The 13,608-nt window shown below is 47.9% G+C and overlaps 1 protein-coding gene across 10 annotated transcripts in view; it reads right to left on the bottom strand.

Annotated features, from left to right (window-relative positions):
* The window catches only part of srcin1a (SRC kinase signaling inhibitor 1a), a 577,643-nt gene that overhangs the window by 1,875 nt on the left and 562,160 nt on the right, over positions 1-13,608 (bottom strand). For 7 of the 10 annotated variants that reach the window (XM_072248748.1, XM_072248747.1, XM_072248743.1 and 4 more), the window contains 2 exons: positions 10,484-12,037; positions 8,730-8,855 (listed from right to left, as the gene is read on the bottom strand). In XM_072248748.1, the coding sequence (XP_072104849.1) occupies positions 8,730-8,855; positions 10,484-12,037 (1,680 nt within the window). Of the gene's footprint in view, positions 1-2,477; positions 2,667-8,729; positions 8,856-10,483; positions 12,038-13,608 lie in introns of those variants that run through there. The other 3 variants (XM_072248752.1, XM_072248751.1, XM_072248745.1) reach the window with 2 other exon arrangements.

Below are 13,608 nucleotides of genomic sequence, written 5' to 3' on the forward strand. Positions count from 1 at the left end.
ATTAAAGTCATTCACTGAAAGATCTTTCTCCGCTCTTAGAGAAGGTTTTCACAGAATGAGCGAGGTGAACTGTGAGTTTGTCCTGAGGAAGTCCAGCTGTGAGTGGGAACTCAGTGGTGCAAGTCTACAGAACCATACCCTTCCTCACAAGCCACATTCAAACAGGAATAGTCTTACACAAAGCAGTCAGATACAATTCACACAAACTCAATACAAAGTGTTAAAAGACTTCACTTAAAATGTAAAGAAACTTACTGTAATTCCAATTAATTGCTTTGTGAATACGATTCTTTGTACAAAAAACTATTTCAGACAATATACAAAAAGAATAAGTGAATACACAGACTCTGCCAGTGATACTCTGCACTTCTAGATATTAATAGAAATAAAACATTCTTCATATTCTATTTATTTTAAATCCTGTGCTTTTGTAAATATTGTATCTGTGATTTCTTAAAACCTATTTGACAGTAAAGTTATCCAGTTCACTATGGTTCAGCCTCTATCTATACGAATACAACTACTGAGCAGGGCTGGAGTTCACTGTGGGCTGGTTTTAAATCAATGCTGAGATACAAGCTGCATTTCAGAGCCATAATGCGTTATGCCAGCTGAGGATGGGGCAGTTTGTGAGCAGAGTGGGAAGCACAAACACTGAGGGCAAGGGTAGGGGACCACGGGTAAAAAGGCAGTGAGGATTCGAACACGGCAGGAAATCAGAGCCCTCAGTTTGCTTTACGCTGTACATCCTGGGTCTGAGTAATTAGAGTAATCACCATATTGTGTTAATCTTTAATTTACAAAATAAATTGGATCCTAATCTAGACACTAGTGATGAGATTGAGGACAGCCACAGGGAGAGGCTGGTTACATTTTGTTCACAGTGTTGCTCTCAAGCACTGGCACGAGGGCCCTGGACACATTGAAGCTAAAGTGCAGTCATACTCTGAGGCAGGGCACCTGAAGACTTGGTTTTGCCCCTTCCTCCATGACTACATCATAATCAATGTTCTTGGACACAGTAGAGAAATCAAGCTGGCAATCTGCCCTCTAATGAATAGTGCCAGATGAAGTGAAGATGAGCCAGAAGATATAAACTGTGGGGTGCTCACTTTTATTGAATGGTGGAACCAACGGGGGCATAATGTTAAGCTGATTAGGGGAAAATATATAGTGAGGGTGTCAGAGGTACGTTCTTTACTCAGAGAGTGGTGGGTACACCCTGCCAGGGGTGGTGGTAGAGGCAGATATTAGACAGACATATGGATGATGGAGGGTTACGTGGGAGGTAAGGGTTAGGTTTATCTTAGAGTAGGTTAAAAAGTCGGCACAATATTGTGGGCCGAAGGGCCTGTACTATGCTATCTCCCAGAACTGACCACCATGCAACAGATAATAGATAAGACATAAAACAAGAGATATATTTGCACTTGTTCAGATACAAAAGTCCAACCCATACAACATGCTAAGTGATGAGAATTTAATGCAAGGTTTTGGTTTTTGTTGTGTGACAAATTTAATATCTTTTGACCCTGTGATATATTTATAAACTGCTTGTGTTGTTCTCAATATTAATGGAGAGGTTAACACACTACGGCTCTGACCACACTTGGCATCCTGGGGTGAAAGTGGGTGGCTGGCTGATGCCAGGGTGCCACAGCGCCGCTCTCGGTAAATCGACCCTCCTCTTCGCGCAGTTCCCCTTGACTGGTGTGGCTGGGGGGGAGGTATAGGAGAGGGTGGTGGGGGTTATGGGGAGAAGAGTGTGTGAGGAGAGAATGGGCAGGAGAGGGCAGAGCAGAGAGGAGAGAGCAGCAGAAGGGATGGAGGAGAGAGGGGGGAGGCAGGAAAGTGCAGGGATGGGGAGAAGACGGGAGGGGGAGAGGTGGGGGAGATTGCAGAGAGCATCACATTGCTTGAAGCCATTGGTATGGAAGCTCCGGTAAGTTTCTTCAGAGTTGCAGAGAAGCAGGAAAAGGGGTCAGGAAGAGAAGAATGGAAGCAAGAGTTTTGGGAAGGGACGGGGTTGGGAGAAATGCAGGAATGGAAAGGGTTATTAGGGGGTCTCGGTTAGTGATTACTCCTACCTGCACTGCACCGGCTGCACGTTTCAGTACAAACAGCGTCGGGAGGCTGGCCACTGGGCAGGAGTAATGGCACATTTGGGGCAAGGTCAGGTCTACAACATTGTTTGGGAGAACTTTGGGACAGGCAGCAGAACTGAAATGGGAAGCGCAGCAGGGTCTGGAGTCGATCTCCCTGACCTATTAGACTGAGGTCATCTACAAGGAATCAGGGAGACAAACAGTCTTGTCAGAGAAACACACACAAAACGCTGGAAGAACTGAGCAAGTCTGGCAGCATCTGTGGAGGGGAATAAACATTCGATGTTTTGGGCTTAAACCCTTCATCAGGATCTGATCATTTCACCTGACAAAGGATTTCAGCCCAAAACGTTGACTATTTATTCCCCTCCACAGATGCTGCCCGACCTGCTGAGTTCCTCCAGCATTTTGTGTGTGATTCTCTGGATTTCCAGCATCTGCAGAATCTCTTGTGTTTACGTAGTCTTGACAGAGAGGCCGACCCTGGTAAACCTTCTGAGCCTTACGCACAAGAAGTCCCATCATCGTTACACAGGGAGGAGGGAAGAACGTTGGACTTTACTACATCGAAGCAGAGGACAGCCACGACAGGGCAAAGCAGGAGAAGCGAGGAGAGGGAGGAGAACAAGAAATCAACAATTAGAACCTTCGTAGGTAGCAACACCGATCACATCAGGCAACAAGCGGACACAGAACAGCAATAACCAAAGACAACTGACTGGTACAGAGGAGAAACTGGCTCAGGGACTTACTACACAGGCATAGGGGCATCTGAGTGGATTCTGAGGAAGGGGAAGTAGACCATTAACACAGGAGCAGAAATCAGGCCATTCGAGTCTGCTCTGCCATTCCATCATGGCTGATTTATTATCCCTCTCAACCCCATTCTCCTGCCTTCTGCCCATAACCTTTGATGCCCTTGCTATTATGAACCTAACCTCTGCTTTAAATATCCCCAATGACTTGGCCTCCACAGCCGTCCGTGGCAATGAATTCCACTGATTCACCACCCTCGGGCTAAAGAAATTCCTCTTCATCTCTGTTCTGAAGTGATGCCCTTCTACTTTGAGGCTGTGTCCTCTGGTCCTAGACTCCCCCACTATAGGAAACATCCTCTCCACATCCACTCTATCTGTGTCCTCTGGTCCTAGACTCCCCCACTATAGGAAACATCCTCTCCACATCCACTCTATCTGTGTCCTCTGTTCCTAGACTCCCCCACTATAGGAAACATCCTCTCCACATCCACTCTATCTGTGCCTTCTGGTCCTAGGCTCCCCCACTATAGGAAACATCCTCTCCACATCCACTCTGTGTCCTCTGGTCCTAGGCTCCCCCAGTATAGGAAACATCCTCTCCACATCCACTCTATCTGTGTTCTCTGGTCCTAGGCTCCCCCACTATAGGAAACATCCTCTCCACATCCACTCTATCTGTGTCCTCTGGTCCTAGACTCCCCCACTATAGAAAACATCCTCTCCACGTCCACTCTATCAAGGCCTCTCAATATTCAATAGGTTTCAATGAGATCTCATCATTCCTCTAAACAGTGAGTACAGACCCAGAGCCATCATATGCTCCTCATATATTAACCTTTTAATTCCCGGGATTATTCTTGTGAACCTCCTCTGGACCCTCTCCAATGCCAGTATATCCTTTTTCAGATAACGCAGAGTTTAGCCATGATTACAGATTCTGACCTACTCCAATGTGACAAGTGATCAAGTGCAGAAGGGCGGAAACAGCTCATACAAGGGAACATATTTTTAAGGTGATTGCAGGAACGTGTAGGAGGGATGTCAGTAGTAAGTTTTTCACACAGAGTGTGGTTGGGCATGGAACACCCTGCCAGGGGTGGTGGTAGAGACAGATACATTAAGGTCATTTAAGAAACTCTTAGATAGGTACATGGAGAGCTGTGTAGAAGGAAACAGTTAGATTGATGTTTGAATAGGTTAAAATGTCGGGGCAACACCATGGGTCGAAGAGTCTGTACTGTGCTCTAGTGTTCTATGTTAATCTGATTCACCAGCACCCTGTGAGGTCACTGCTGAGTGATGAGGGATTGACCCAGATCCCCTGCATCTGACACAGCAAAGGAGTTTGGGTAAACAGAACAGAGAGCAAGTTATTTATGGGACGTTGAAATGGTGTGTCAGAGCCTGACAGGGTTTGTCCAGGAGGACCACTGTGGAGGAAAGTGGGTAAGATCCAACCAGAGTTGCTGTTCCTAATGGCTGCCCAGCTGCACCTGTCCTGCCCCACTTCCACATTGACATCGAGTGAACATCAGGATCAGCTGATAAAACCTGGCAACATTCCCTTAACCCGGGAAGATGTTGGGAGAAAGAGGAGGGGAAGGGGAGGTAGGGAGTTGAGGCAGAAGAAAGGAGGGGTCAAGGAGGTGTGGGGTGCAGTTAGAGCATATACGAGGAGAGGGGAGGGAGGAGCAGGTGGGGGTAGGGCAGTGGAAATGGAAGAAGGGAGGGTAGGTGAAGGGGAAGGGGAAGAGAGAAGGGGGAGAAGGAGGAGGGGTAAGGTTAGAACAGGGAAGGCTGGTGGGGGAATGGGTAGAATGATCATCAACGTTTTCCTTTCTGTCTAACATTAGCTTCAGCTGACACTCTCTGAACTGTAGAAATAATGCATGTATATTGAAGACTGAGAGGAAGAGAACGGTCCCTCACATGGAAGACTTAAAATCTCTGTTGTTCCCACATTCCACTGACTAACCTTTGGGAAGGATTGAGAAATAATGGTGACTTGGCATCATCTCTTTCCCTCCCCTCCCTGCTGTTTCCTGTACCCACCGGGGTGGTGTGTCTGTAGCATGGAGAGAGGGAATGGGGTCTCCAGGCCAGTGTTCACGGGAGTTGAGGAGAGTGAGAGAGGATTTCACTGAAACCTCCAAAATTATGACATGGATGAGAGGGAAGACTTAGAGAGAATGTTTCCCCCTTGCTGGGAAACATTGATTTATCAGATTCAGATTGATTTATTTATCACATGCACATCGAAACAATTTTACTACTGTCTGTAAGGAGTTTGGACAATCTCTCCGTGAGCACATGGGTTTCCTCCATATGCTACGGTTTCCTCACGTCTCAAAGGTGTAAAGAGACACAGCCTCAGAATAGAGGAATGTCCATTTTGAACAGAGATGAGGAGGAATATTTTTAGCCAGTGGGTGGTGAATCTGTGAAATTCATTGCCATGGACAGCTATGGAAACCAGGTCATTGGGCATATTTAAAGTGGAGATTGATAGGCTCTTGATTTGTCAAGGTGTCAAGGTTTATGGGGAGAGGGCAGGAGAATGGGGTTGAGAGGGATAATAAATCAGCCATGATGGAATGGCAGAGCTGACTCAATTGGTTGAATAGCCTAATTCTGCTCCTTTGTCTTATAGTCTTATGGATTAGCGTGTTGTGGGCATGCTAAGTTGGCAGCAGAAGTGTGTCAACACTTGCGGGCTGTCTGCAGCACATCCTTGGACTGTGTTGGTTGTTGATGCAAATGACACATTTCACTGCATGTTTTGATGTATACATGACAAATAAAGCTAATCTTTAATCTTTAGGTGAAGATCTCTCACCGAGTGTGGAGAACCTGTGACGTTCTCTAACACGGGGACATGGAGGAGGTAGTTGGATTTGCTGACTTGGGATACGGGGAGAGAGAAGGAATCTGTTAATGAGGTAGCAGGTTGACACACTTAATGGTGAAATAGTCTAAGAACTGCATCTGTCTGCAGCATTGAGGTCGCTGTCAAAAGCCGATGCCTCAAATAGGCTGCATCAATCATTAAGGACCCCCATCACGTGGCCTCTTCTCATCAAGTTGGTGGTACAGGAGCCTGAAGGCATACACTCAAGGTTTTAGGACCAGCTTTCTCCCCTCTGCCATCCCATTTCTGAATGGACAATGAACCCATGTACAGTACATTACCTCACTTTTATTTTCTTTTTTCTGCTGTCGTTTTGCACGACTTATTTAATTCAGTTTTCTATACACACAGTACGATGCAAAAGTCCTAGGGACATATATATAGTTAGGGTGCCCAAGGCTTTTTTCAATATGGAGCAGAGCAAACAGTGAGTTTGTAAACCTGGTGGGAGCAAAGGATGTTGGGAATGGCGAGGGTGGAGTGCCGCGGGAGGGGTGTGGGAAAGGTGGCAGAGAAGGAGTGCCAGGGGCGGGTGTAGACACACCCAGCCCTGAGACACCAGGCAAGGTAATTTGATCCCAAACAATTGGTTTATTGATCATTACAGGATGTCTCTCTGGTGTTTCCCGCTCCCTCCCCTCTCCCTTCCCCTTTTCCCCAACCATGATTCCCCTCTCCCTCTCCCCCTTCCCACTCTCAGTCCACAATACAGACCCATATCAGAATCAGGTTTATCATCACTCACATATGTCGTAAAATTTGTTTTTTTTTGTGGCAACAGTACAGTGCAATACATAAAATTACTACAGTACTGTGCAAAAGTCTTAGGCATCCGAGCTATATATACACAGTATGTGCCTAGGACTTTTTCACAGTATTCTTATTGTAATTTGTAGAAGTTAAAATTAGTATATATTGCACTGTACAGCTGCTGGAAAAAAACCAACAAATTTCATGAAATATGCCAGTGATATTAAACCTAATTCTGATTCTGATTCAAACTCCGCTCCTATTACCAAAAGCAAGGAACAGTTGAAGAAACACAGCGGGTCAGGCATTATCTACAGAGGCAGAGAGACGATTGACGCTTGTGGTCGAGACCCTGTGAGGGTGCAGAGGGGTGATAGCGGTATAAAGAGGTGAGAGCGAGGGGACAGACAGGGGCTGGTGACTGACCTCAGGAGAAGTAGCCCCTAGGTGGGCAGGTATGTGGCTGATGGGTGATGGGCAGATGGAACTGTGAGGGGAGGGTTTAGTCGTTGTAACAGAGTGGGGGTGAGTGGAAAAGATGGATAAGTGGAGGGAGATTGTGTCTGTGGACTGGTTGGTGTATGAAAGGAACACAGGTGTGTGTGTTATCTGAAAGTGGACAGTTCAGTGTTCACATCAGTGAGCTGTAGGACTACCCAGATGGAATATGAGGCACCTTCTTCTGCTTTACATCTGGCCTCACTCTGGCAGTGGAGGAGGCCGAGCAGGGACAGGATGGTGTGGATGGGAATACGAATGGGAGCAGGATCAGGAATGGAGGTCTCATGCCTCCTAGTTTCTGTTTTATGCGCTATACTCTGGTAGTGTGCTGCCACCTCGTGGCAGGAACAGCAAGAGCAGGAAGAGAGGCTTCCAGCAGAGATTTCACAGGCACAGGCATGTTGAACATTAACTGTGTGTGTGTGTGTGTGTGTGTGTGTTTCTCTCTCTCTCTCTCTGCCTCTGTGTGTCTGGAGGAACTCAGGTCAGGCAGCGTCTATGGAAATGAATAAACAGTCAACATTTCAGGCTGAGACCCTTCATCAAGACCAGTGACGGCTGAGGGGCGGCATGGTGCAATGCTTAACAGAACCAGCAGTCAGGGTTCAATTCGCACCATTTTCGGTAAGGAGTCTGTACATTCTCCCTGTAACTGCATGTGTTTCTGCTAGGTTCCCAGTTTCCTCCCACAGTTCAAAGATGTACGGGTTCGGGTTAGTGAGTTGTGGACATGCTACATTGACACTGGAAGCATGGCGACACCTCTGGGCTGTGTTGGTTGTTGACACAAACGCCGCAATACACTGTATGTCTCTAGGTTTCAATGTACATGCAACAAATAAAGCCAATCTTCAATCAATACTTCTCCCAATGATGGGTCTTAACCCAAAGTGTTGAATGTCCTTTTCTCTCCATAGATGCTGTCTGACTTCCTGAGTTCCTCCAGCATGTTGTGTTTGTTCCAGCATCTACAGAATCTTTTGCACCTCTGTGTGTTTGTCAGTATGTGTACAGCTGTACTGAAAGTCTGTTTGTGTTAGCACCTGTACCTGTCCCTGTCTGTGTGTACCTGACCCTGTCTGTGTGTACACCTGTCCCTGTCTGTGTGTACCTGTCTCTGTGTGCGTATCTGTCCGTCTGTGTGTACCTGTCTCTGTGTGCGTATCTGTCCGTCTGTGTGTACCTGTCTCTGTGTGCGTATCTGTCCGTCTGCGTACCTGTCTCTATGTGCGTATCTGTCCCTGTCTGTGTACCTGTCCCTGTCTCTGTGTACCTGTTTTTCTGCTGGTCACGGCTGCATTTGACACCCCTCAGTATCTGCCTCTTGGGCTGGGGGCCCAACAATCTGATCAGTAACACACATCCTCTCTCTCTATGGCCCTCTTTGTCTAGCTCACCACCATACACTATTGCTCCCTCACAGACTCACTCCTCCCACAGGACGTCTCTCTAGACTCCTGTGGGGTGAGGGAGGAACGGGGGGGGCTGCTTCCCCCTACATTAATACAAAGTCCTTGCTGAAGGCAATGGAGTGAGAGGGGATGATATGGCAGGGTACAGGGTATAGGGGTATATGGGGCGATAGGGGGGAGCAGAGGATAAGGGAGTGGGTGGGGAGGGGGAGCATTCATGTAAGGGGATGATGGGACAGACTTCTCAGCATTGCTGGTCTAATTGCCACCCGCGGTAGCCTAAGACGCACACTACCTGCTGGGTGCTGGGCTCACTGTGCATCCTCAGATACTCGTCCCGCTGCTTACTGTGTGTTGGCTTCTCACATCTCGGCTGTTGTTTGAGTTTCGGGGCAGGAGGGATTGGCAGTCGGCCCCCGCTCTGCAAAAAAAAAGGTGAGAGGAAGATAGAGAGAGAGATGGAAGGGAGGAGAGAGAGAGAGATCGATCCATCATCAGCATGTGTAGACAGACCGACCGTCGGCCCGTTGATTCTCAACCTCGACGTAAGAGGAAACACTCCTCCCAACCGCTGCCCCATCTACGAAACTTTCCTACGACCCTTAACCCTGACAACTCTCACCTCCCTCTCAGAGCCGGACCAATGGATCAAAGTCATCACTAGCAGGAGTGGGGAGGGTTCTCCTATGGAGAAGGTCCTGTGGAGACCCAGGGTCCATCCACGGTCAGCTCCCACACTCGACCGCCATCTCCAGAGCCTAGATCCAGCCTGAGTTTATGAATCCCTGCCTCCTCCATTGTGGCCAGAGGGAACCTGGTTCTGACCTCCGGAGTGAATTAAAATCTTCCACAACTTGGACAACATCTGTTTCCAGCACCACAACGCACCCTCCTCCCCAACAGCAGTCCATTTAATGCGCTGTGGAAAAAAAAACCTTTGAGGATTCTCGTGTTATTTGCTCAGAGACCAACAAAGGGTTAACAGCCTCAGGAATCCACCTCCCCTCGAGGCTGATAAATGTCCGATTAACTCAGTTACCAAGTTTATCGAGCAGTCACGGCCATATCTCCAATCCTGCAGAGTAGGCATGGTGACACGCTACACACGTGTAATCACAGATCAGGTGTGATGACACTCTACATACAAATATGGCCACAGCTCATGCCTGGTCACGGCTTAGGCGTGGTGACACACTACACAGCTTATGGTGGTGATGCCTTACTTAGGTCTGGTCACAGCTCATGCATGGAGATGGCCTATTTACATGTATGCTCATGGCTCACGTGTGGTAACACATGACATACATGTGGTCACGGCTCATGACGTATATTGGACCATGCCAGCTTCCCCATACACCACCCCTTCCCACCCTGGCTCAGTGTCACTTTAAAATCACACAAAGGAAATAAAGCAGTGAAGGTTAAACTGCAGAGTTCAGTGTGGGACAAAAAATCAGAAAATCAATGATTCTGAAATGATGACTGGATGGCAAAGAGAGCCAGGACAGCAGAGGTGGAGGAAATACCCCTGGCAGCCAGGAACAGGGAGAGCTGAATGAGGTGGGCTGGGAAATGTGGGAGAAGCTCCATAGCTGGATTCGGCAAGGTCACACCAGATTTAGACAGAAACAAATAAAAATCCAACAGATGGTTTCAACATTGCGATAAAGTCTTGAGTTTGCGAGTGTAGACACGATTCATCCTGAACTGGTCAAGTGAAAAGCAAGGAGACCAGAGGGAGGGCGAGAGGCCTAGAGGGCAGGCGAGAGCCCCGGGGACAGGCGAGAGACTCAGAGGGCAGATAAGAGGCCCAGAGGACAGGAAAAAGGTCCACACAGAGTTCGAGAGGTACAGAGGGCAGGTGAGAGCTCCAGGAAGATAGCAAGAGGCCCAAGATGCAGGCAAAAGGGCCAGAGGGTGAGTAAAAAGGCCCAGAGGGTGAGCAAAAATCCGAGGGCAGGCAAGAGGTCCAGAGGCCAGATGAGAGGTCCAGAAGGCAGACAAGAGGTCCAGAGGGAGGATGAGAGAGTAGACAATTGAAAATAAAACCTTTGGATCTGGAGGCAGCAGTTGGGGTTTAGGGAGAAGGCTCGGCTTGACCCTGGTGGTTGGCGATGTTCTCTTCCTGGAATCAGAGGGTCCAAGGCATGGCTGGTCCTTGGGACAAGAGGCATCATTTGCCTCTTCCCCTCCTCTTGCAGCAGCTGGCTCACAGTCTGCATCATCCCTTGGATTCCCCACCGGCTTCTCTCTCAGCTCACAGGTTTCAGGGGCAGGCAGAAGCTCACTGGGGAAGAGAAACTCAGTGCATGGGTGCTGGCTGATTTGGGAGATGGTGGACTCCAACTCTCTGATGGTTTCCTCAAGGCTGTCCATGGTTTTGTAGGTGCTGTTCTTGATCTCCTCAGTCCTAGCAAAAGCTGCTGCGGAGGCCTGGTTCCTCAGTGTCCTACTCCTGACGTGCCCAATGTCATCTACCTTTAACTTCTTCACTTCTGTTTGCTTCTGACCTGTCATTGTGTTGATCTTCTCCTCCTCTTCATAAACAACAACTTGCAGGACCTTCCTGCCCGTCTCTGGCCCTGATTCAGTGCCTTTATCAAGCTCCTTCTGCTGTGGCTCAGGAAGACCAGCCCTGATGTCCCTTGAGTTCCCGTTTTTCTGCTCCGTATCATCCAGAGTTCTAGAGTTTGAGCTGGATTCTCCAAGGTTCTCCTCAGAAGAGACACCACTCTCAGAGGCTGAAGGCTCCGACTTCCCCAGGGAAATGCAGTCACTTGCTTCGGTGCGGAGAGGGCTGCAAACTACTTCACAGACAGAGAATGGCATTGGCGATTCTGCTGGGGTAGGCAAATTGGGCATTTCTTCAATGGAATCTTTCTCTCTCATCAACGGCTGAACATCTTCACTCTGATCTTCAAAGACAGTGGAAAGCCTCTTCTGGGCAGGTCTGATGTCCAGAGGTTCTCCAAAGATGGCCATAACAGGCCTCATGCCCAATGATGACATCATAGTCCCTTTCTCCCCCAGTTGCCTTCCAGATGGAGTTAGAAGATCCCCTGGATTTTCTTCCTTTGAGGAAGAAACATTGCATGTATGGATATCTTCACCTTCTTCATGTATGATTCCCTGAACTTCTGGCCCAGATAAAGCTGGGTTCTGATTTTCCATAAAAGCCACATTTTCTTCAGCATTACGGGCTGACAACACTACCTCGATGTTATTGGAGGAAACCTCAGAGGGAGATGAAGACGAGATCTCTGGGAGATTCTCTTCGGCCATTGAAGGGGACTCCATCTGAGTCTGGATGTCCTGGACAAGGTCAGCTTCGAGCAGTGCAAATTCCTCCAACACTATTCTGGCTGGGATGCCTTGTGCCCAGGTTTCAGAAGTGGCCCAATTCTGTTGACTCTGGACAGCGGCTGAACCTGTCCCCCCTCCAGCCGTTGCACCATTTCCCACTCTCTCATCTGGCGCCTCCACCATTTCTCCAGGAACAACACGCTCCGCCACATCAGAGGAGGTTGAGGAGCTGGGTTTCCACTCAGTCAACACAATGTGAGGGAGCTGAGCGGAGCCTGGGGATCTCGGGACCTGCATCTCCTACAGACGTAGATGTGGATAACAACACAAGAAGTGAGCGTTTAGTCAGTGTGAACCACTGTGAACTTTGTGCCCCAGTTCCTGATCTCCAAAACCAGAGGAGTTTCTAGCTGCCCTATTAAGGAGGATCTTCGAGGTGATTCCTAGCAGCTTCCAGAGAACTTGAACCCTTCTCACCTGCCCTCAACACTTGACAGATCTACTGTGCTGCAGTGGACATCGAGGCCAAAACCAGCACCATCTTGACTAGTGCAGAGTCACACACTGACCAGTCAGCTCAGCTCCACCATGGGCACTAACCTCCCCACATCAAGAACGCCTCCAAATGGCGGTGCCTCAAGAAGGCAGCATTTGTCATGAAGGACCCTCACCAGGACATGCCCTCTTCTCCATCAGGGAGGTGGTACAGGAGCCTGAAGACACACATTCAATGTGTTCTTCTCCTCCGCCACCTGAACACTCCTGGAATCCATCAACACTACCTTACTATTTTGCTCTCCTTTTTGCACTACTCATTTATTTTACATATTTTTTTACTGTAACATACTAATTTTTAGGTATTGCACAGTCCTGCTGCCACAAAACAACAAATTTCATGACATACTGCATGTCAGTGATAGTAAACCGGATTCTGAGTCTGAGTCTGAGACTGGGTAAGGATATCAGATTTCTTCCCCTGTACCACATTTACCCTTTCCTTTCATTTTGACTGTTACTGAGATTGTTTTAATTCCATACTCCTACTGTGATGGGATTTGAACTCATGACTTTGGGTTAATAGCCTGCCACTCTGGTTACCTGTCCTGTTTTTAACTGTTAAGCTTTAGAGTGGCATGGTCGTAACACTTTATAGCCCCAACAATCTGAAAATCGGGGTCTATAAGGAGTTTGTATGTTCTCCCTGTGACTGTAAGTTTCCTCCGGGTGCTCTGGTTTCCTCCCACATCTCAAAGATGTATGGGTTAGGGTTACTGAGTTGTGGGCATTCTTTACTGGCACTGGAGGCATAAAACACTCACAGGCTGCCCACAGCACATCCTTGGACTGTGTTGGCCGCTGATGCAAGTGACTCGTCACTGAAAGTTTCGACATACATGTGACAAATAAAATTGATCTTTAATAAAGTTAATTTTGCTTCACTGATTCACCCCCATCTCTACAGTAATAGGAGGTAGATTGTGGATTTTCCAAACTAATTGGGATTTTTATACAGTGAAAATGTGGTATAAGTCACTAGTGTTCACCTTTTAACCCTTACATTATTTTGATGGAAACTTTGCATCTCCTTTAGGCTTGGAAATATTTGTTGAGAGATCTAGATGAAGGATAGTGATTCAAACTCCTAATGAAGGCACCACAGTGGCTATATTTCATTAGAAGCTTGAGATGATCTAGTATGTCACCAAAGACACTCACAAATTTCTACAGATGTACTGTGGAGAGCATTCTCACTGGCTGCATCATCGTCTGGTACGGGATGAGGGGTAGACCTGCACAGGATCGAAAGAAGCTGCAGAGAGTTGTGAACTCAGTCAGCTCCATCATGGGCACCAGCCTCCCCAGTATCCAGG

Source organism: Mobula birostris, chromosome X (genome assembly GCF_030028105.1).
Source record: "Mobula birostris isolate sMobBir1 chromosome X, sMobBir1.hap1, whole genome shotgun sequence".
NCBI classification, from domain to species: Eukaryota; Metazoa; Chordata; class Chondrichthyes; order Myliobatiformes; family Myliobatidae; genus Mobula; species Mobula birostris.